This window comes from Biomphalaria glabrata, chromosome 14 (genome assembly GCF_947242115.1).
Source record: "Biomphalaria glabrata chromosome 14, xgBioGlab47.1, whole genome shotgun sequence".
Taxonomy (NCBI): domain Eukaryota; kingdom Metazoa; phylum Mollusca; class Gastropoda; family Planorbidae; genus Biomphalaria; species Biomphalaria glabrata.
Window position 1 is genome coordinate 21,723,242 of NC_074724.1, and position 22,540 is coordinate 21,745,781.

Consider the following 22,540-nt stretch of genomic DNA (forward strand, 5'->3'; position numbering starts at 1 on the left):
GCAGAGAAGAAGTCAACCCACTCACGGGCAGAGAAGAAGTCAACCCACTCACGGGCAGAGAAGAAGTCAACCCACTCACGGACAGAGAAGAAGTCAACCCACTCACGGGCAGAGCAGAAGTCAACCCACTCACGGGCAGAGAAGAAGTCAACCCACTCACGGGCAGAGAAGAAGTCAACCCACTCACGGGCAGAGAAGATGTCAACCCACTCACGGGCAGAGAAGAAGTCAACCCACTCACGGGCAGAGAAGTCAACCCACTCACGGGCAGAGAAGAAGTCAACCCACTCACGGGCAGAGAAGAAGTCAACCCACTCACGGGCAGAGAAGAAGTCAACCCACTCACGTGCTGAGAAGAAGTCAACCCACTCACAGGCAGAGAAGAAGTCAACCTACTCAGGGGTGTGAGTGCATCAACGTTTCCTATTCCAAAGAGTCAGCCAGTGAAAGAAGAGAGGGAAGTGTGTAAAGAGTCAGCCAGTGAAAGAAGAGAGGGAAGTGTGTAAAGAGTCAGCCAGTGAAAGAAGAGAGTGAAGTGTGTAAAGAGTCAGCCAGTGAAAGAGAGTGAAGTGTGTAAAGAGTCAGTCAGTGAAAGAGAGTGAAGTGTGTAAAGAGTCAGCCAGTGAAAGAAGAGAGGGAAGTGTGTAAAGAGTCAGCCAGTGAAAGAAGAGAGTGAAGTGTTGGCGCGAGCTTCACGAATGTGTGTAGAAGGGAGGCAAGCATCACTGCGCTCATACATACGCCAGTGTAATTTATATAAACACTGATTAGCTCTGTCTGCTCTTAAAATAGAGTCGCGCGGGCTACAAGAGATTCCCATTACAGGCACGGGGAAAATGAAATTTTAACAGAAATTCTTGAACTCTTGGAAAATCACAAAACATTAGAGTCCTAATTAGTTTTCATCATTTCTGAATCCTTCTGTAGCTGACGTCACAGTTCATAAGACTGTTCTCTTTGGAACTCTGAAATGAAACGAACTTTAGTTTCTTAGTCATGGAGAAAAGAAAAACCCATATCAACCCAACAAAACTCAACAGTGATGTTAGCTAAGAAAAACAACAACAACTTATCTAGACAAGAAACGACTCAGAATTTGAATTTGAAAAAAGTCCCTTGATTTCAGTCAACCACCAAAATAAGAAATCATAAAGTACTGACAAAATACAAAAACAAATTGAAACCTACTCCAGTTTGTGTAAACATGTTCATCCTTTACAGTCCACAATTTGACCGTATTCAGGAACCCACTTAAAGTGGTCACATTAACAAGCAAAAGAATACATCCACAACCTAAACCTATTTATCATGTCGAGCAACCCCCCCCCCCTTCTCTCTATAACGCTACAAGTTGTACACAAAACTCTTTTGTCTGACATCTCATGAGCACAAAACTCTTTCTATTATTGCTTTCCCTCTCAATTATCTCCCTCTCTTTCTGCCTTTGTGTCTTTCTTCGTAACTCACTCCAAGGTTCTGGTCAATGGAGTAGAAAATTAAGCTTTCCCCTCGCCCACCAATCCTCATGGTTTGAGTTCCATTCTGACTCCAGCACACAGCATCCTGACTTAACTTCCTCAACACTATTTCTCTATAATCAAAAGTCAGGATAGGGTGGCGTTGTTCATTTGGAAAAAGTTTTCCATTATTTGAACATATAAGGCAAGCTGTAACATTCAGTCAATGTATGAGGCAAGCTGTAACATTCAGTCAATGTATGATTCAAGCTGTAACATTACCCAGTCAATTTATGAGTCAAGCTGTAACATTCAGTCAATGTATGATTCAAGCTGTAACATTACCCAGTCAATGTATGAGTCAAGCTGTAACATTCAGCCGTCAGTGTATGGTGTAAGCTGTAACATTCAACCCAGTCAATGTATGAGTCAAGCTGTAACATTCAACCCAGTCAATGTATGAGTCAAGCTGTAACATTCAACCCAGTCAATGTATGAGTCAAGCTGTAACATTCAACCCAGTCAGTGTATGAGTCAAGCTGTAACATTCAACCCAGTCAGTGTATGAGTCTAGCTGTAACATTCAACCCAGTCAATGTATGAGTCAAGCTGTAACATTCAACCCAGTCAATGTATGAGTCAAGCTGTAACATTCAACCCAGTCAATGTATGAGTCAAGCTGTAACATTCAACCCAGTCAATGTATGAGTCAAGCTGTAACGTTCAACCCAGTCAGTGTATGAGTCAAGCTGTAACATTCAACCCAGTCAATGGGACATCAGGACAGCATGACATTCTATACAGTCTGACAGTCAACGTAAACAAAACACGAGAGGGGGGGGGTGGAATAAAGAATAAAGAGGGTGAGTTGGAGAGGGAATAGAGAAAGAGGAAGAACGTGGAAAGGGACAGAGAGAAAACAGAATGGGAAGATAGGGAAAGGGGTTTGGGGGGGGGGGGGAGAGGAAGAGAAAGAGAAGAATCTTTGATCGAATCCACCGTTTCACACACAAGAAAAAATAATTCAAATATAAGAAATTAACTCCCCATCTTTATTCATCAAAGACACTCCTTTAACACATAATTACCCAGTGACAACCTTTTTACCAGAGACAGAGACTTTTTGTTACATGCAACCTTTTCTCAGAAACAAACCACTGCACCAAAGCTCACCAGCTAATTGATAAAAAAAGATTTGTCTTTCAGTTTGTTTCAATGTTTTGACCCTAGGGGGGAACAAAATGTAGACACAGAGGGGAGGGGATAAGAGACGGTTTACAAGACATCTATCGCCCCTCCCCAATTTCCCCTCCGCCTACGACTTCCATTTCCTCCCTACCATGGCTCTTTCCTGGTGTAAGAAAAACGACTTTTAATGCACGAGCATTTTAGGTGCAAAAATCACGCCCCGTTCAATTAATTGTGCACTTCGTAGCGAGGCCATAAACGTTGGAGATAGCCGAGTGGGTGCAGGGCCGAGTGGGTGCAGGACGGCGAATACTTCGAAAGCTAAGTGGCGAGGGGTAGGGGTGAGGAATGCGCCCAATTACCTACCAATAAAACAACATGGAGCTAGATAGTTGTGAAATCTTCATTTCCTGAGAATGAGAGAGATGGGGGGCGGGGGGGGGGGGGGGAGATTCATAGTTTAACTGCCTAGCGCCAGGTTTTATGGCCATAAGTGGTGTGTGAGTGTGTGTGAATGTGTGTGTGATCGTGCGTGTGAGTGTGTGTGTGTGTGATCGTGCGAATAAGACAATGATAACCGAGCCGTAGAATCTCGCCTTCAATGCTGCACTGGTTGCAAGAGCTTTGGTAAGGACTTTCAAAGCAGAGCTTTAGATCTATGTATGAATCAAAATTCAAACTTTCTGGACTCAAAGACTAGCTCAGCTCTATTTAGAAAATAACAGTTGATCCAGTTGATTCATAGACTAGATTCCAAATAAAAACCAACCACCAGCGAGTACAATTCTTTACAGCCGAACTACCAAAGTAACCACATTTCAAGTCACAGTGTCCACAACTATCAACACTAGGCGAGATCTCAGGCGAGATGTGGTGCATCCAGAAAGACAAGGAAACAATGGGAGCAAACAAACACTTCTAGGCTGCTGTTGATTTCTGGGAAATCAAATAAAAATGTCATAAAAAGACTAATCTCTGACAAATCCGATGTGGCACAGGTTTAGGAAATTAAAGGAAAGAACATCGCCATTTTGTAAGCATTAAACAAAAAAGATTTACGTTTGAAAACAATTCTTTAACAAACGACACTTCATGTTTTTCTAATGTCCATGAAACAGGCCTTACCAGTGTAGCTATTATGTCAAGTAAAGTGCACGGGGCCCAGAAGGACCAGAGATTAGTAAGAGAAAAAATATGGGGGGGGGGGGGAGTCATAAATCATCAGACAAAGTCCACGACGCGCAGCGCCCATTACAAAACTACAGCTGAACTGGACCCTTTAGCCTAATGTAAGAAAGTGCAGGAGAGGGAAAGGCCCGGGGCACAAGGTAAAGACATCATGTTTCACACCTCCTGGTCTCTGTACTGTGTCACAAAGGTGAAAGGAGGGGACACACGACTGTTAACCAAGTCCTAGGTGTACCACACAATTTGGGCGGGCGGGGGAATACAGAAGGAGAGGAGATGGATATATATAGTTCTTCTTTATATGTATGCAGGGCCGGATTTAAGAATTTAATTTAACTTTGTCGCAGTTAGAAGTGTCCACTTGTAGTGTGTTCCTAATCCATAAATGCAGTTTCTGATCTACGGCAGTCTCATAGTCTTACTTTTCACGAGCTCAAAAACATACAAAATATACATTTGTAGCGGCCCTCAAAAGGGAAATAGCAGCTATTAATTATGCGTGGTCTGTCCGTCCGTCCCGTTAAGATCACAGAAATTATGTATATTTTTCAAATATTTTTGAAAATTATTTTATAATGTTTTTTAAAATATTTGTGTTAATAGATTAAGTATTTTCTGTTATATTAGCAACTTTTATTTTCAATAAAATGTTTACTTTTGTTTTAAAAGTAAAAAATGTATTTAGTATGTATACAAGTCAAATGTAATTTAAAACATTTAATAAGCAGTGTTTCATAGTATGCACTTGCATTGCTTGACGTCATTGCATGTCCCAATTCAGAGAATTAAACAAAAGGAAAAGTTTGAATGAGAGATTGGCCCTTTAGAAAACGATCCATTCAATAACATCAAATAAACATAGTAATGTTAACACGGTAATAATAATAAGATTACTAGACGCTCGTATCTCTGTGGTATCATGTCGTCAGTCGGCTTCACAATACAATAACATCGGTACGTGCACGAGTCTTCTTGTCGGACTGTGTCGTAGATGGAGATGTTTTTGTGGATAGTTTGTCATTTTTAGCTTCTGAAATTCTGAAAATATTAAAAGCTGCCTTTTTACCTGCCTGAGTGGACCGACCACTTCGGGGGAGGGGGGCGATTTTAAGTTTGTGTTTCCACACAAACCATCTTTGTAACCTTGTTTTGTACTAAAGTTGCATATTAAATAATTGTAACTTTTTTTTTAAAGTAGGAAAATTAGATAAAATTTGCAATTACTCTGTTTCTATCTTCTACAATAGGGCTTGCTATTAGACATCAGTATAATTAGTAATGTTTAAGAAGCCCTGATCCCAAACTTTAGTTTCCAACTTGACATGACGGGCTGTACATAACTTGTAGTCCGCTGCACATTTTGTCAGGTTGACATCTCGTGACATGCCGTCAGTGCTCAGTGATTAGAAGCTGGTTTCTATTTGTACAAACATAGCGCTGCCAAGAAGAGATCAAACTCAAAACAAACACAAAAATATCTCCGAGTTTTTCCTTGGATTGCCACCCGAACAGGTGTAGGAGAAAGATTGTTCAATCTATTGAACTACCACCCTCCCTATACCAACCGACAGTCGAGGCCAGGGAGTGCGCTCAGGAACAATTAACTCTTGCGGAACAGAAAAAAAGCTCAAGGTAGGAGGTGGATTTAAAAGAAATTCACACACACACACACACAGTAACAAACAACTATAGGATTTAGGTAGAAATACAATTCACTACTGGCTCGGTACAACCAGATGTTACCATAAATCAACACACAACATTGTATGTACAACTCTAACCGATAAAACAAGCGACCTTAAAGAAATACTACATGACATAAGAGCAAGAATGTCTTCAGTCAGCCTTGACGTCCTTCGTTCAAATGTTAATGATGTCGGCAGTGTAATCTTACAAGTAGCATGTGCACAATTCTTCCAGTCCATTAATAAGCATTAAAGAATCGAGGCCAAGAAAGGGCCCATGTGTGAAAGACGTAAAAACTAGAGGACCGTTGACTCGAGGTCTCAATGTTCTGGAGTCTCACTAGAGTTCACAAAACCTGCATACATTTTGTAAACAGACTGATGGCTTCTAAACCATATAAATAGCATACGTTTGAACTTCCACAACATTGAGTGACACTGCAATAGACTCGATTCAGATGGGATGACGTCAAGACACCTGTCTTGTTGCTGTAGTCTACTCAATGCCAAAGGAGGAGGGAGCCCAGTGTCTCTGCGAGAGAACCTTCGCCTCTCAATTGTGTTATGTCAGCTGCCGGAGGTCGATAGCGTGTGAGTGTGTGCGTGTCTATGTTCCTAAGTCTAAACATAAGACTGTAGGACAACTAGTGGAATGGAAGGACGGGGGAGCTGGGGTAATGTGGGATCCAGACCGACTTACATTAATCTCTCACCTCGTCCGGCTGTTAAAACAACAAGGGACACAACTCATCAAGTTTATGGTCATCACCAACAGGGGTTGCTTGCCTTCGGAGGGCAAGGGCCATGAAATGTGAGGAGGGCAAGTGCCATGAAATGAAATGAAATGTGAGGAGGGCAAGGGCCATGAAATGAAATGAAATGAAATGTGAGGAGGGCAAGGGTCATGAAATGAAATGAAATGTGAGGAGGGCAAGGGCCATGAAATGAAATGTGAGGAGGGCAAGGGCCATGAAATGAAATGTGAGGAGGGCAAGGGCCATGAAATGAAATGTGAGGAGGGCAAGGGCCATGAAATGAAATGAAATGTGAGGAGGGCAAGGGCCATGAAATGAAATGAAATGTGAGGAGGGCAAGGGTCATGAAATGAAATGAAATGTGAGGAGGGCAAGGGCCATGAAATGAAATGAAATGTGAGGAGGGCAAGGGCCATGAAATGAAATGTGAGGAGGGCAAGGGCCATGAAATGAAATGAAATGTGAGGAGGGCAAGGGCCATGAAATGAAATGAAATGAAATGTGAGGAGGGCAAGGGTCATGAAATGAAATGAAATGTGAGGAGGGCAAGGGCCATGAAATGAAATGTGAGGAGGGCAAGGGCCATGAAATGAAATGTGAGGAGGGCAAGGGCCATGAAATGAAATGTGAGGAGGGCAAGGGCCATGAAATGAAATGAAATGTGAGGAGGGCAAGGGTCATGAAATGAAATGAAATGTGAGGAGGGCAAGGGTCATGAAATGAAATGAAATGTGAGGAGGGCACTCAAAAAAAAGGAGGGAGTGGGGGAGGGAGAGGAGAATATGCAGATGTTTAAAAAAAAAGTGGGTAGGTCTAGATGCTCGCCTGCTGATCACGGATGTGTATTTGTCCATTAAAGCCTATTTGGAGACAAGATATTTGAAATATTCGAACTAATTGAATGAACTTAGAAGCGAATGCAATAACTGCACATTATATTCCCCTCTCTCTTTGTAACGACTACATGCCCCAATGAATGTATTCAGATTGTTTTGTCTGTCGCTCTCTATGTTTTGTTGTGTGTAACACACACACTTTCCATTGGTTCTATCTAGTTCAACGTCTTGCTGTTGTTCTAAAGAGAAATTCTTTTTTTGTTTTAATTTCCGGTAGAGAATCCATTGCACTAAATGTATCAATGTTGTTTGGAAATCTTTTCATTGTCAAAGAGGCCAAAGGCTAAAAGGGTCACGCCCTATTCATGGCAAACAATACACTTATTTAGATCGGGGACAGGGTTAGGATGCAGGTTGTAAGCTAGTTGGGGTTTGAATGTCAGCTACATATGTACATTTTATATATCTATGATAACAGTTGGAGAAGTCGTGAAGTGAGATCACATTGACTGGATTGTTACACGTAGACACCAGGATGAACCAAGGAAATTTATTTTTTTAATGATAACTTTTCTAAACCTAAATTCCAAAACACAAGCGTCTGAGTTTATCTACAAGAACAAGAGACTTTTGTAACCTCAAACTCATTTCAATGTGATGGCACTTTTTATTTATGATTTATGGACGGATAAAACGCCTTCACTATCTCAAACATATCATATTATCATATTACATTTTATATTTTTTATTGAACAATTATTCCCTTACATATCTTACAGCAAGGTTTAGATTCCTAGCGTTCTTCGATTCAGACAGTAATTATAATGTCCAAGCTACTAATCAACTGGTTCACAAATTATAGCCCTGCTTGGTTTTTCCCCCTAAGACTTCAAGGGAACTAGACCAGAAAGAACATTTCAAGAAATATCAATTATTATCCCCCTTGTTTTCCAACCCAAGAGGATTACAGTGTATGACTTAATGGACTATTCTGTTAAGTCATAAGGTGATACTCAACAGAGGAAGTTGACGTTTCTGGTTTGTAACAAGTTGTTTTCTAAGTACTGCTTCAAGTCCTCGCATACTTTTCAGGCTAGCAGAACTCGGCGGGAGATTATAGAGGCAAATGAAAACATACCTATTCAATAATACAATCCCTCTCCAAGGTAATAAACTGGTTCAGTATATGCGTAGTTTAAAATGATTTGAAGATGTCTCCCTAAACATCTAGACTGGATATAAGAGGCAATACATATAACCGACATATCGCTATCACAGAGTTCTCCTGCCATCTTTCTTAGACTTGTATGGGCATGGGGATAAGTTCAGGTGTGTCGCCATATAGTCAAAGGTCAAGTCAGAATGTAAAGGGTGTAGCCATGTTGTCAAAGGTCAAGTCAGAATGTAAAGGGTGTAGCCATGTTGTCAAAGGTCAAGTCAGAATGTAAAGGGTGTAGCTATGTTGTCAAAGGTCAAGTCAGAATGTAAAGGGTGTAGCCATGTTGTCAAAGGTCAAGTCAGAATGTAAAGGGTGTAGCCATGTTGTCAAAGGTCAAGTCAGAATGTAAAGGGTGTAGCCATGTTGTCAAAGGTGTTACCCTACGGTCAGGGGTAAAGCCATAATGTAGCCATGTATTAGAGAGTGTAGATATGTGGTCATAATGTATCCATGTATTAGAGAGTGTAGATATGTGGTCATAATGTAAAAGATGTAGACATGCTGTCACAGGTGTAGCCATGTATTCAATGGTGAAAGGTGTAGCCATGTCAAGGACAACGAATATGACAGAACATTCAGGCTTTTATCGAGAGTCTGCTATAAGACTGTTTCAACACAGATAAATATACCTTTCAAAACTCAAGATCAACATAGCAGTAATGCTCAAAACATATCAGTCAACTAGAGAAGAAGAGACACATTTGTTTATAGTGTTGTCTTTAATTAAAGTTTAAACATTTTTCTCTTCCCCATATTTTATTTTCATTCAATGTAACATTAGTTTGCATATTGTGACTTATGAAAATGTATTCCATTTTGTTGATTGTATAAATTGAGAGTTTGTTATAAAATTAGTTTTTTGTTTCGAGCCCCCCCCTCCCTCCCCCCCCAATAAAATACCTAAGGTTCGATGTATCCTTTCATCTAAAGAACATAGATACGCCTTTAACGATCAGAGGAATCAATACATCCTGCTCAATCAATAGCACTCTAGTTGGAATGCTGGAGTCTAAGACAAACTCTCCTGACAGGATGAGGGCTGGGGTATGCACTTCCTTTGGCCAGGGTGTCTGTGTGTCTGTGAGGTGGTAGAGGACATCGACTTGGAAGTCTTCGGGTGATTGCCTTTTTCCTTCTACGCGCGTTGCTTTGCAACAAAAAAAAAATGCGTTTGATATATATTTTTTAAAATATTCAGTTGCTTCTAGTAGCGTTCTTTGAATGTGTTTCCATCAGTTGCTTCTAGTAGCGTTCTTTGAATGTGTTTCCATCAGTTGCTTCTAGTAGCGTTCTTTGAATGTGTTTCCATCAGTTGCTTCTAGTAGCGTTCTTTGAATGTGTTTCCATCAGTTGCTTCTAGTAGCGTTCTTTGAATGTGTTTCCATCAGTTGCTTCTAGTAGCGTTCTTTGAATGTGTTTCCATCAGTTGCTTCTAGTAGGCTTAACAACTCATGCTACACTGCGTGTGTGTGTGTGTTTTAGTGTTAAATTTGGAGACACAAAACTGTGACAAAAACTCTTTATACGAGGTGCTGTTAAATCCCGTTTTTTTTATAGAGTTAATTGTGTCAAGTGTTAGACTTTGGTAGCACTAACTAAACAATGTGACCAGAGATTTCATAATAGTCGCAGTAGTAACAAGCACGTTTGATTGATACAAGTCTCCTACAATAAGCACGTTATACGTTCGAATGTTACAAAATGTGTGTTCGCCAATGCTGTCAGATAACATTGTTTGAACCAATGGTTAAGAACAAGCAAGAGATATATAAAATAAAAATACTTTTCTAAAAAATAAAACGCAATAAATTGTAATTGTATCAATTATTTTAGGATCAGTCTTGATGTACGACTGACCTAGACATAATACATCTGTCGCATGGAAATGTTTTCATCAATTGTTTTTGTTTAGTTTTTAGCTTTCTTAATGCGCTATGACCCGATCAGGTGGGAAGGGAGGGGGGAGGGGTAAGAAGGGGTATCATTGTGAATGTTTACATTGTTTTTAAATGCATACAAAAATGTTCACTCCGGGTCCACGAGTCCTCAAAGGGGACTAATTCAACTTATACCACCACATCTGTCAAGTACGATTTCTTTCCCAGGTTCAAGATAATCAAAGAATTGTTTTTTCCAATAGTTAATTAACTAATTAAAAAAAAAAAGATTCTTGTGTTGCTAGGTAAAAGAAATAATTGTGCAACATTTCAGCTTGGTCCAAGATTTGGGTGTGGGAGAATTAAAATGTACAAACGTTTTACTAGACAGACAGACAGAGTTGATGTAAGCTTTGTCAAAAATCTAGCGTATTTCCCTTTGCAATCATAAAATGAATGAGATCTAGATCTAATAATTTTCTGAATCCCGACTTAAGCTATTTGGCATATGGCACAGCCATTTTGGCGTGTGTTTTCTCCTCGGCACCGACACAAAGACGACGGCCCTGGCTGTGGGGGGTGTGGTGTGGAGGAACGGTTCGCTATTATTAAAAGAAGCCACGAGAGAGCGCGCGTAGGAGGCGCCTCCCCTCTCCCCGTGTTTACAATGGGGTGTTGTCTATGTCCGATGAGCCGTAGATAAGGAAGCCATGCCGTGCGGATAGCTCATTGCCTGGGACTAATGGAAGACCGAGAAGATAGCCCCCAGTTTTCTCTCGTACAAGATAGATGCCCACTTAGTTTTTAAACACCGGCACTGCTTCCGGTAGAAACAAATACAACAAGCTGAGTGTCAACAATGCTAAAGCAACAAGAACTCAATGGAACAAGCTGAGTGTCAACAATGCTAAAGCAACAAGAACTCAATACAACAAGCTGAGTGTCAACAATGCTAAAGCAATAAGAACTCAATACAACAAGCTGAGTGTCAACAATGCTAAAGCAATAAGAATTCAATGGAACAAGCTGAGTGTCAACAATGCTAAAGCAATAAGAACTCAATACAACAAGCTGAGTGTCAACAATGCTAAAGCAATAAGAATTCAATGGAACAAGCTGAGTGTCAACAATGCTAAAGCAACAAGAACTCAATACAACAAGCTGAGTGTCAACAATGCTAAAGCAATAAGAACTCAATACAACAAGCTGAGTGTCAACAATGCTAAAGCAATAAGAACTCAATGGAAATAAACTATGCAAGTGAACACAAAAAGGATGGGGGGGGGGGGGAATCTCTAGGTCGTGTAGAGGAAAGAAAGAAGCAATGAAGGCAATTATTTATCTTTCTTCCATCATCACATTCTGTGCATTTTACAATACTTCAAGATACATCTAGCCCTAGTAATCGTCATACACACGATATTGTCCTAACATTGTTTATGTCTGTCATATTCTTATAGAAACTTGAATATGACTTCATTTTGTTAGTAGCGCTATAGAATAATGTGTTCTAAGAAAGGTTTTCTCCTTACCAGCTAGAGCTTCAGTGATTCCCATGAGGCAGAGCAGGTACCCAAGCAGTAGACTAATCCAGGGGATTAACGCGTTATTCTGACTCCATATCCTGGTCCGATGCTGACCAAATGCCATCATTAGCTACACTGCTCCCTGCTCCTGGTCAAGCGCGTCCAACATCCTCACACGAAGAAGCGAAGGCGCCCTTGTGGATCACAAAACTGTTCCTCTTGCAAGATAGATGTGAAAAATGAAAGCCCTACTAGACTGGGACACCAGAATGTTTTGTAGAACTTGTTTAAACCGAGTACTTCAGGCCGAGTATTCCAGGTCAATTCTACTCCAGGTAGATGTCAAATGATCCAAGATATACACAGTTCGTTTTCACAGCGACTTGGTGTTCATGGATCTAACAGCAGAAGTCCTCAACAAACTTGTGGAGAGAGGAGAGAAAGCTGTTGAAGAGAAAACAAATAATGTAATAAATAAACAAAATATGGAAAAGCAACAACAGATAAGTACGTGCATATATTACCACAGCAGAGAGAAAGAGAGAAAGAAAGAAAGACAGAGAGAAAAAACTATATCTAAAGGAGCAACAGTATTTTAAATTTCTCATTCTTCTTTTCTAACTACAGAAGACTGATGACGTAGTAATGAGACTGTTGACGTAGTAATATGACTGATGGCGTAGTAATATTGCTAATGGCGTAGTAATATGACTGATGACGTAGTAATATGACTGTTGACGTAGTAATATGACTGATGGCGTAGTAACATTGCTGATGTCGTAATCCTATGACTGAGCGCCAAGGAAAAGAGCAGAACTCCAACCTCTTCAATGACTCCACTATCAAATATAGAGAGCAGCGACATACTATTCGTTTGATTTGAAGTCGATGGCAGATGAGTCAGTATTTAATTGATAGCCAGCAATCAATACATGTTTACATCCTGTCCAAGTTTGACTACAAACGACTTACACAGACACATTTTCTTAGACAACTGATCGTTTGAAATGAGTGATACCTCTGAGGTACAACACTTGTATAAAATATCACATGAGCCTACAGATGTTCAACGAGAGGACCTCAGAGGGGAAAAAAGGCTAGATAATAAGATGTAATGAGCACTTAGCACAGTGTTTCTCAAACTGTGTGCCGCGGCACACTAGTGTGCCGCCGAAGATTTGCAGGTGTGCCGCGGGAGTTTTCAGAACGCAGCACGTGCAGAGTTACACAGGTCCGTCTACTATTAAATGTTTATTTTATGTTGCGATGACATCTCCTCTTACAACGATTAGTGGAGCGCTCAATAGTGACGGGAAGGGCTGTTAGCTATTCAGGTTATGGAATTGTCCACTATACATATATTGACTCAAATGTAGGCCGCCTTAGCAAATGCACAGCAGTTCTTGAATTGGAAACGATAATAATAAGCGATGTGTTTCATGTAAATTAGCTTTCGTAACAGTATTTTTTATATGACAGAGTTGTTAGCCCTGTGCATAACCATCTGGGGGGCTGCCCCTTTCAGCTCTCTGGATAGCTGCCTTTATTTTCGGGTAAGGTGCCCTAGCCTTTGTGGATCCCTCCACTTCCTGCAAGGCAGCAGGTTTGATTTTGGTCCACCCCGGGTATTTTATTTCCCCGGTACCCACCATATCTGGAGGGCATTCCCCTATCCGCCACCTGGGGAGGCGCTCGATGGGAGATCAAAAACTCCACACGAAATTTTTGTAGCTTTTTTCCTGTGCCGCCAGACAAAAAAGTTTGAGAAACACTGACTTAGCACACAGCACATAGCACTGAACATTACATCATGTAAACAAGTCAGGCGTGTCGTAGTAACAACTCGTTTACGTCATACAAATGGACCAATTCACTAGTGATGGTACTGGAAGCTGGCTAAATAGTTTCCACACAAAAATCGAAGCGAAAGTTTGGTCTCCAAAAGAGCAACGGGAGACCATCCGTCAATATGTCGGCGATAGGGAAGAAAGTCTATCCAAGTCCAGGACAGGAAGATTCATTAAAATAAATGGCCAGGCTGGAAACGAGTAGGAGTTGGAAGAGATTCCCTAACAGATTTCTCTGACTCGTGAGATCGAACATCATTTGGTGTTTGGTGTCAGAAGTGGGCAAGAGGACAACACACTGTACAAGTTTCCACTTACTTTCTGATAGCCACAGCGTGATTTTTTTTTTGTTTGTTTCTTGTTAAGCATAGTGTCCGACAGTGGTCAGTGTTAGATGGGCACATGTGTTCCATGGGAGGGGGGCAGCACATCTCCTACCGCTCCCAGTGTAATTTTAACAAGGTTGAAATGACCACTGGGCTAAGTACTAAGCACGCAGCATCCCAACGGTAAAGCAGAGCTTGGTAACACAAACCATGACCCGAGGGAAGGCCAAGGTGAATGAAAGGACAAAAAGCGGCTCTGTGATTGGGACAGACGGTAAAGCATGTCAGGCAGACGTCAGTTTCGTCGTGCCCACCCATCAGACCCCTACTCCTTACAAGTCTAGCCTCTTGTTTATGATGTAGTCCTGTCCGGTCCCGAACTGCATCACGTGGGTTGTAGTCCGACACGGTCATTTAATGAGTAGCTTGGCATTCAAATGGGCTGGATTTGAGCTTCTTTATGAGTTTACGGGTCAAAGGTTGCTCCCCACACAGATAAAAAAAAAAACACGGGAAGATAATGGAAGTGTCTGGGAGTGATTCATTACAAAGAGGTCGCAACAAACTCATTAAAAACAACTCATTAACGCTTAAAAACATCAGTCCCCCCAAAAAATGTATTAAAACCAATATGTGGCATATGTTTCAAAAATGAACGGCAACAACAACATTATTTCTAAAAAATCAGGAATCAGTAATTTAAAACAAAACTCAAAATATTTTAGACAAATAGAAGATTGTAGAACATCAGAGATTGGGTGAATACAAACGTTTTACCAGACAGACACAGAGTGAGCTTAGTAAGAAACAGAAGCACATTTATTCCAAACAAGGATCAGAAGAAATCAATGTCGTGTGTTCAATCATTTTAAAAAGTACACAAGCAGAATCAGAAAACAAACATACAAACTATAGATATATACAAACACCTAACTACTTCGCTAGTACATTAACGCTTTACACACTCTAAGAAGGGTGACCCTTTGACCAGGGTTAGAAAAAAAAAGAAGTGGACGATGCAGACAAGACACAGACCACTGGACCGTGACTAACGTTAGATATTCTTGGTGGCCTTGACTGGACACCGACTTTTCTCAGTCACCAAGATGACCCCATTCGGACCACGGTAAAAAAGTCTCAGGTTTCCTACCTTATCCCTCACTTCAAGGAAGACCATTCTTCTTGAGTTCATTAGCCTAAAGGGAAGTAACAGCCCTGGACACAGAACAACAAAGCATGCAGTAATGTCACACAGTTTGAGACTTTCAAGAGACAAAAGTTTGGATCACAAACAGCGATTACACATGTCAGGACAAAAAGGGGGGGGGGGAGTTAGGCTTTATGAGCTAGACAACTTAATGTACAGCACTTAAAGATGTGGAGAACTAAAGAGTACAAGTGAATCCACTTTCTAAATACACTAATACATGTACGTTTAGTCTCGAGGCTTCGTATTTTATCAGACGAGACTAACAAGGTTGATTGTTTAAATGCGTCATGTCTTCAATATGCCAAAGAATAATTGTGTGCAAAGTTTCAACTTGAGAATGGCTGTGGGGGAATTAACGTGTACACACTTTGTACCAGAAGACAGAGTGAGTTGATAGAAGCTTTGTACAAGTAATCTACAATGATCACTGAGTTATCAATGTCGTTACTTTTCAAAGAAAGCTAGTTTAATGTATTTCAAACACAAACATGTGTGCGAGGTATACATACAAGTGAGTGATCAATGCACGTGATTAATTCATACGTCAACGACTCTTGTCTCCCTAAGCGACCAGCTATCTCTCCAACTATTCGGTACACTGGTGTACACGCTAGAAGCCGGTGCTGCAGATCTGTCTATCTAGTCACCCTCCCTCTCTCGCATGAGAGTTTCATACCTAAAGTTGACAGACTAACTGTATCAAAGAAGAAAGGTTCTCTTTCCACGCCCACTGTCACAACACCATAAACAAAATCTTTCATAAGGTCTAGAAAAAAACAACAACAAAAAAATCTTCCCAGATCAGATCAAAACATCAGCAGTCAATAAGAGAAAACCAAATCGCAAGCCCTAACGATCTTTCTCTCGTCTTTTTTTTTTTTCTTGATTTGGATTCAATAGTTTATGATGTCAATAAAAGCCTGTCCCCAATAGTTCAACTCACAAACAAAGTGATTTATTCAGAGTTGAACCTATGACACTCAGTACTCCAAGCACAAATCATCAGCCCCCCCCCCCGTCTTACATACAAGTAAAACATGTAGACTTAGGATTGAAAAGACTCTCAGGATCACTCCAAGTGTAAGAATAAAAGCACCTTAGATAGGACTTCAATGTAAGCTCAGATACAATGCAGGGCTATTGAGGAAATGCTTGTGTAGGTCAAAAATCCCATTTTCTCCCCATTCCGCAAACATTTTTGCCATTTGTTTTTTCCCCGGTCTAAACCCTCAAAGCCACTTTACATAACACGAAACTCGTTCCCCATGGAGTTCAAGGTTTTAATTTTTTAATTTATTGTTTGTGTCTATGCTTAAAACTATTTATTACATGTTAAGTCTCGTTTCTTGTATGTGCCCTTTTAAAACACCCAGAGCTTAAAATTTGTTTGCGTTGTAGAAATCAAATAATGATTCTTCAATGGTCTTCAAATCTATGAATAGAGGCTCGCAAGACATAAGATCAACACCATTCCTGGCTTCAACTAGTTCTGGTCAAACATGTCACTACAATGACCCGGAAATGTATCTCGGGCAGCACAAGGTGTGACAGGGCATCATAAATTACATTAGACTAATGTTCTTGTGACATGGCATCAAATTGATGCATTTTATTTCGAGGCCGCTTCACAAGGTCACAAGGAGTGTCTACATTTATAAACATAACGAGAACAAAAAGACTTGACACAAACATTCGTACAAGAAGAGCGTCATAGTGAAGTGTCGTCTTGGGCCAGGGTGGATGTGATTGGTAGATAAACTTTGGAATAGATCTAGAGAGAGAGAGAGAAATATTAGAAATTGGAGACACTATCAACGGAATCTTATACATAGATTTCAATTTCTAAAAAAACCTTGCTGGTCCTCACTCCTCCCTAAGTCTCCCACTTGCAAGGACAACAAATACATTTCACTTCCATGTAGTCTACGACCACTAAGATATTTTCATGATCAAAACCGCAGTGGTTAAATTGAACGAAAAAGATTTTTTTTTAATTTCCAATTTTACCTACATGTTTTTTTTTTAAGCCGGCATATTAAAAAGTAAAAAAAAATATATCCGTTTTTTAAATACTTTAATTTTTAATGCTCAAGCATATCACGGTCAGCTCAGTCGGTCAAGGAACATCTTGGACCATCAAACAAGGAAACTAAGACATCTCATTTATTTTATTGTCACCAAATCTACTGATGTATATTTTTTAAAGAGAGGGGCTGGGCACGAGCAAACAGACATAAACCAGCGTCAACCATTGACTTCCCAGGCAGGAGAGAGGTGTGTGTGTGGGGGGGGAGGGGGCAGCAGCCCTGATGACGCAAACTAAGTTAAAGCACCCAGCCAGTAATTGAAGAATAATGGCTTCATTGAACCGGCAGATGACCACAGATTTAATGGACACGTTTAGAGAAAACTGGCCATTTTCTAAATGGACTGGCCATTGTCTTTGAATGGACTGGTCAAGAATCAGGCACGAATGATTAGTGGTGCTGATCCAAGTGATCCAACAGAATGATGTTGCACCTGCCTTACCACCCAAGACATTTTGTTTAAATCTCGGCATCAAAACGTTGACCAACAGAAATGATAATTCACTTCAATGTAGCAATCAAGTAGGAGCCGAAAGGCTCAAATCCTCAAACCTCATCCCACCGTCAAACCTCATCCCACCGTCAAACCTCATCCCACTGTCAAACCTCATCCCACCGTCAAACCTCATCCCACCGTCAAACCTCATCTCACTGTCAAACCTCATCCCACTGTCAAACCTCATCCCACTGTCAAACCTCATCCCACCGTCAAACCTCATCCCACCGTCAAACCTCATCCCACCGTCAAACCTCACCCCACTGTCAAACCTCATCCCACCGTCAAACCTCATCCCACCGTCAAACCTCATCCCACGTCAAACCTCATCCCACCGTCAAACCTCATCCCACCGTCAAATCTCACCCAGTGCCTGCCAATGAAAACATAATGAAACTAAAAAAAAAGATGTTTTGTCTCAACGGTTGCACGGGTTGGAAATAATGAAATGCTAACAGTTGCTATGACAAGAGACATCTTTGCCCCAGCTGACTGACTTGCTCATTTTATGACCAGTACAGAGACATGATGACAAGATTCACAAAACATGGAGGTACATCCGGTCATGTTTTCCCATGATCTCAGTGAATATGTTGGGGTTAATCACATGACCTATAGCGACTCTATAAAGACAGCATTACCAACACAAACATGCTTATGGCACCTGTCAAGTCCTAGAAGATACGTTTAGCACACACAAAACGTATTGCTTTCCTATTCCAGCAGTCTTTAGGCTCAACTGACTCTTCGAATGTAGGGAGGAACTTTATTCATAACGTGTTCTACGTGGGGACTTGTGTCTCTAGACGAAACTTGGTCCAACTTGGCAAAAAGAATTCACTCAATGAACAAGACTGATCTTAGAAGTTAGAAACAATCTGGTCAGTTCATTGAAATCTACAGTTTGAAACTTTTGATGTTGTTCTTGTTGCTACTTGTACTGGTCAAGCGTGATTTAATCCTCACCTCAACCCCAAGCAATTTTTTTTTTCTAAGTATGAACTAAAGTCCGCCAAAGATCACGTCATAACTTGGGGGGGGGGGGGGTCTATGTGTTGTTTTTTTTTGGAAAGGGGGGGGGTAGCTTTAGTAACGTTTCATTTTGATGAAGAACGTACAACAGATTCTGCCTTTTTTTCACTACTAGCGTACGCTCATCTTTTTGCTAATACATTTACAAGAGAATAAAAATGAGGGTAGCCACTATTTCATCTCTGGACTATTTCCTCACACGTTCACTGAGCACCAGAACCCAATCAAACAAAACGGGTGCACGCTAATAGTCATACTAAGGACAAATAGAGAAAACTACTGAGTCATCTCATGACAAACAATGGGGGCTTCAAAGTAATATGCACACAAATTCGAAGCCGCTGGTGATTCTAAAAGTCCTTCTGGCCCCGCCCCTCAGCACAATGGTTTCAGCCCCAGAGAACAAGAACAGATGGGAGTGGGACGCCGGGCACGATCTCCTGTTGGTCCTGAGGATCAGGTGGCTCAAATCTGTGACTTGGAAAAGTTGCCGTCATGACAGGGCCAGGTCCTCGAGTGTAAGGTAGCACTAGCTACACACGAGATGAGGCTGGAGGGTCAATAACTTCTGAAGACTATTTCTGAGTACATCTCGTCACGATTCTAGTGGAGATTAAATTTCCCAGCTTGGCGCTCCTTTAGCCAGGAGATTTAACAGTATAGAAACACACCGGACTCAACGCTGGCATTAGGTTTTAGAGTGAGTTTATATGTACATGAGAAAATGAAAATTAGTTCTGAGAGAGAAAAAGAGAGGGGGTGGAATCGGTTTTTCATTATGCAGAGTAAGATTTGAGATAATTGACTTAATATTAGAAACTATGTATTTGTAACAGCTATATGGTTATCATTGCCTAGTTTACAAAGGACATTTAATTTTTGTCAAAGCGACACGTTGTGAAATAAAAAGTAATATCGAGCACGAGTTCTAAATGAAATAAAATTAACTCAAGGGAAAGAACTTTGTTTTAAAATAACATGGCGTAGTTGCGTTCCCTTTTTTTTTTTGTTTCTCGACTAAACATTTCAAGTTGTTTTGAAAGATACACAAAGTTGCCTGTGTTCTGGAAACCACGCTTGACCGGAAGACACCAATATGGGTCAACACAAGCAATGTCCAGAAGATAATAGCAGCATAAAAAGAAAGAGAACATGAACTAGAACCATGCTGGCACCATGGGAGGGAAAGGAAGCACATCCACAGTTCACAGATGTGTGACTGGAACAAAAGAAGACAGTTCTGAGATGGAAGCTGGTCTGGTCTGCAGACAGGAGCCAGTGGTCACTTAATGAATTAGCCTTTCAGCTCCTACTTGATTGCTACATTTAAGTGAACTATCATTTCTGTTGGTCAACGTTCAAACAGATCGCTGGAAGAAAGGGGGTGGTGCTAGGTGGGGCTAAAGTCAACATGGAATCAAAAGAAGAATTTTTTGTCATTTCTGAAAGAAACAAATCGGTTGAATTAGCACCAAGTCTAGTTTAGAGTTGAAACATTTGAAATTGGGTTATGTGTGGATTATATGGACTGCTAATGACAGCAATCTGTCTTTTAGAAGCTTAGGGTGAACAGACACACACATAAACAATGCCGAGGACACAATAGCGACAAATCCCTATGCCACTGAAACAAAAGTTACCTTAGGCTAAAAAGTTAGAAATTGATTCTGCAGAAATAACATTTCTAAAGCATGTGATTCAGAATTGATCTAAAGCTTATCAATAGTTTTGTAATTTGTGGAGCCGATACACCACAAACTTTTTTGTGTGGATATTATACTTAAAAAAAAAAAAGCCAAAACCCTTCAAACACAACAGACTGGGTTTCTTTCAACAGTTCTGAAAGAAATAGACGAGTGTTATATCTGCCAATGGAATAGTGGCTACACCATAAAAAGTACATATGTATGTACCGCGTCATTGTATACACTCTTTAAACGGTGATTATATCACTGTATTATGTCAAATAAACCTTCATGTCTGTTACAGTGCCACCAATAGTAGATGTCTATAAATAAAGTTTTTTTTATATCAGACCAGACATTAAATCTTCCAATGTGAAACCAAGGGACAACACTCCACCTAGTGACATATGCTGCCTAAAACTCTATCAATGCTGACACCTAGGACATTGTCAACTAGCTTCTAACACGTGCTGATAGACTTCTCCATTGTGTTGCTACTTCTGTGCAAGTCAATCCTAACCCAACGGTATTCACTGAAAATAATATTTAGGGCCATTCAACTTTCTCTTCCAACCTTTCTCCTACCTCTGCCCCGCTTTCTCTCGACCAGCGCCACCTACTTTCTCCTCTTGCCTCTTCTCCCCAGAATAGCCCATTTTCTGTGCGGGTGTGGGTTTCTATTAAACCTCTCTTTCAAGAAAATCATTTATTTAGTTTGAAGTAAAAAAAAAATAAATAATGTAATAGATTTGAATACCAGGGTGAGGTGGTAGCGGGGGTGTCACCGATTCAATGAAAGCTCTGAAAAGGGAGGAGGATGGGGGGGGGGGAGGTAGTCAATGGAGAGCCCAATGTGTCCCTAGTTCTACTGGAGACTTGCCTTAGGGGCTGGCAATCCTGTAGTGTGGCAAGAAAGTAGGAGAGAGAGAGAGAGAGAGAGAGAGAGAGAGTCTGAAGACAGAACTGGGTTTTGATAGAGACCTGAATAGGGGGAGTAACTTGTTCGTAGTCTAAAATTATGTTACGGTGAAGACAAGGGAGAAGACTTAGGTTGGGAAACTCAATAGAGAGAAAGGACGGGAGGGGGGGGGGGAGGTGACGTGTATACAGGGCCAGTACTTTAATGGCCGACATTTATTTTCAGGAGCTTTGCATAAATGATACATACATATATTAAACATAAATGAATGACAGCACCAGGGACCAAGTTTTTAAGAGAGAAAGTAGTGAATTAAAATGCTACGAAAATAAGGGCATGTGCCGACCGAGGCTCGAACCTGTGACACTGGATTCGACACCACCGCCTAGCGATAATGCGCCAAGCGAAACTAGCCTCTAGACCATCGGAATGTCCAAAAAAACATTCTTCTGATCCAGAGTCATTTCGCCCGTATGCAAATTACCACCCCAGTGGTCAAAGGTCACAAGCTCCAGCTAGCCCCTCCCCCACCCTCGCAGCATCCGTTCACTAACAACTTCGATAGAGCCGACACAGACAGCCGTTAGGCATGTATTAGACAAACGATGGCTCTATCTAATTGTTTATCTCTCACAAAGACAAGTGGACAACATAAACACATTACATATAGAAGCTTCAGTGGGTACGAGCAATAATGCTGTAAACGTAAATGTAAACATAGAGTTGAAGCTAGGTGCTGAAACAAATGATACATACATATATTAAACATAAATGAATGACAGCACCAGGGACCAAGTTTTTAAGAGAGAAAGTAGTGAATTAAAATGCTACGAAAATAAGGGCATGTGCCGACCGAGGCTCGAACCTGTGACACTGGATTCGACACCACCGCCTAGCGATAATGCGCCAAGCGAAACTAGCCTCTAGACCATCGGAATGTCCAAAAAAACATTCTTCTGATCCAGAGTCATTTCGCCCGTATGCAAATTACCACCCCAGTGGTCAAAGGTCACAAGCTCCAGCTAGCCCCTCCCCCACCCTCGCAGCATCCGTTCACTAACAACTTCGATAGAGCCGACACAGACAGCCGTTAGGCATGTATTAGACAAACGATGGCTCTATCTAATTGTTTATCTCTCACAAAGACAAGTGGACAACATAAACACATTACATATAGAAGCTTCAGTGGGTACGAGCAATAATGCTG

General features: G+C 41.0%; 1 protein-coding gene across 12 annotated transcripts in view; it reads right to left on the reverse strand.

Annotated features, from left to right (window-relative positions):
• The window catches only part of LOC106060412 (interference hedgehog-like), a 305,626-nt gene that overhangs the window by 49,063 nt on the left and 234,023 nt on the right, over positions 1-22,540 (reverse strand). For all 12 annotated transcript variants that reach the window (XM_056011673.1, XM_056011667.1, XM_056011671.1 and 9 more), the window contains one exon: positions 11,738-12,175. In XM_056011673.1, the coding sequence (XP_055867648.1) occupies positions 11,738-11,858 (121 nt within the window). In that variant the 5' untranslated portion in view covers positions 11,859-12,175. The remainder of the gene's footprint in view (positions 1-11,737; positions 12,176-22,540) is intronic.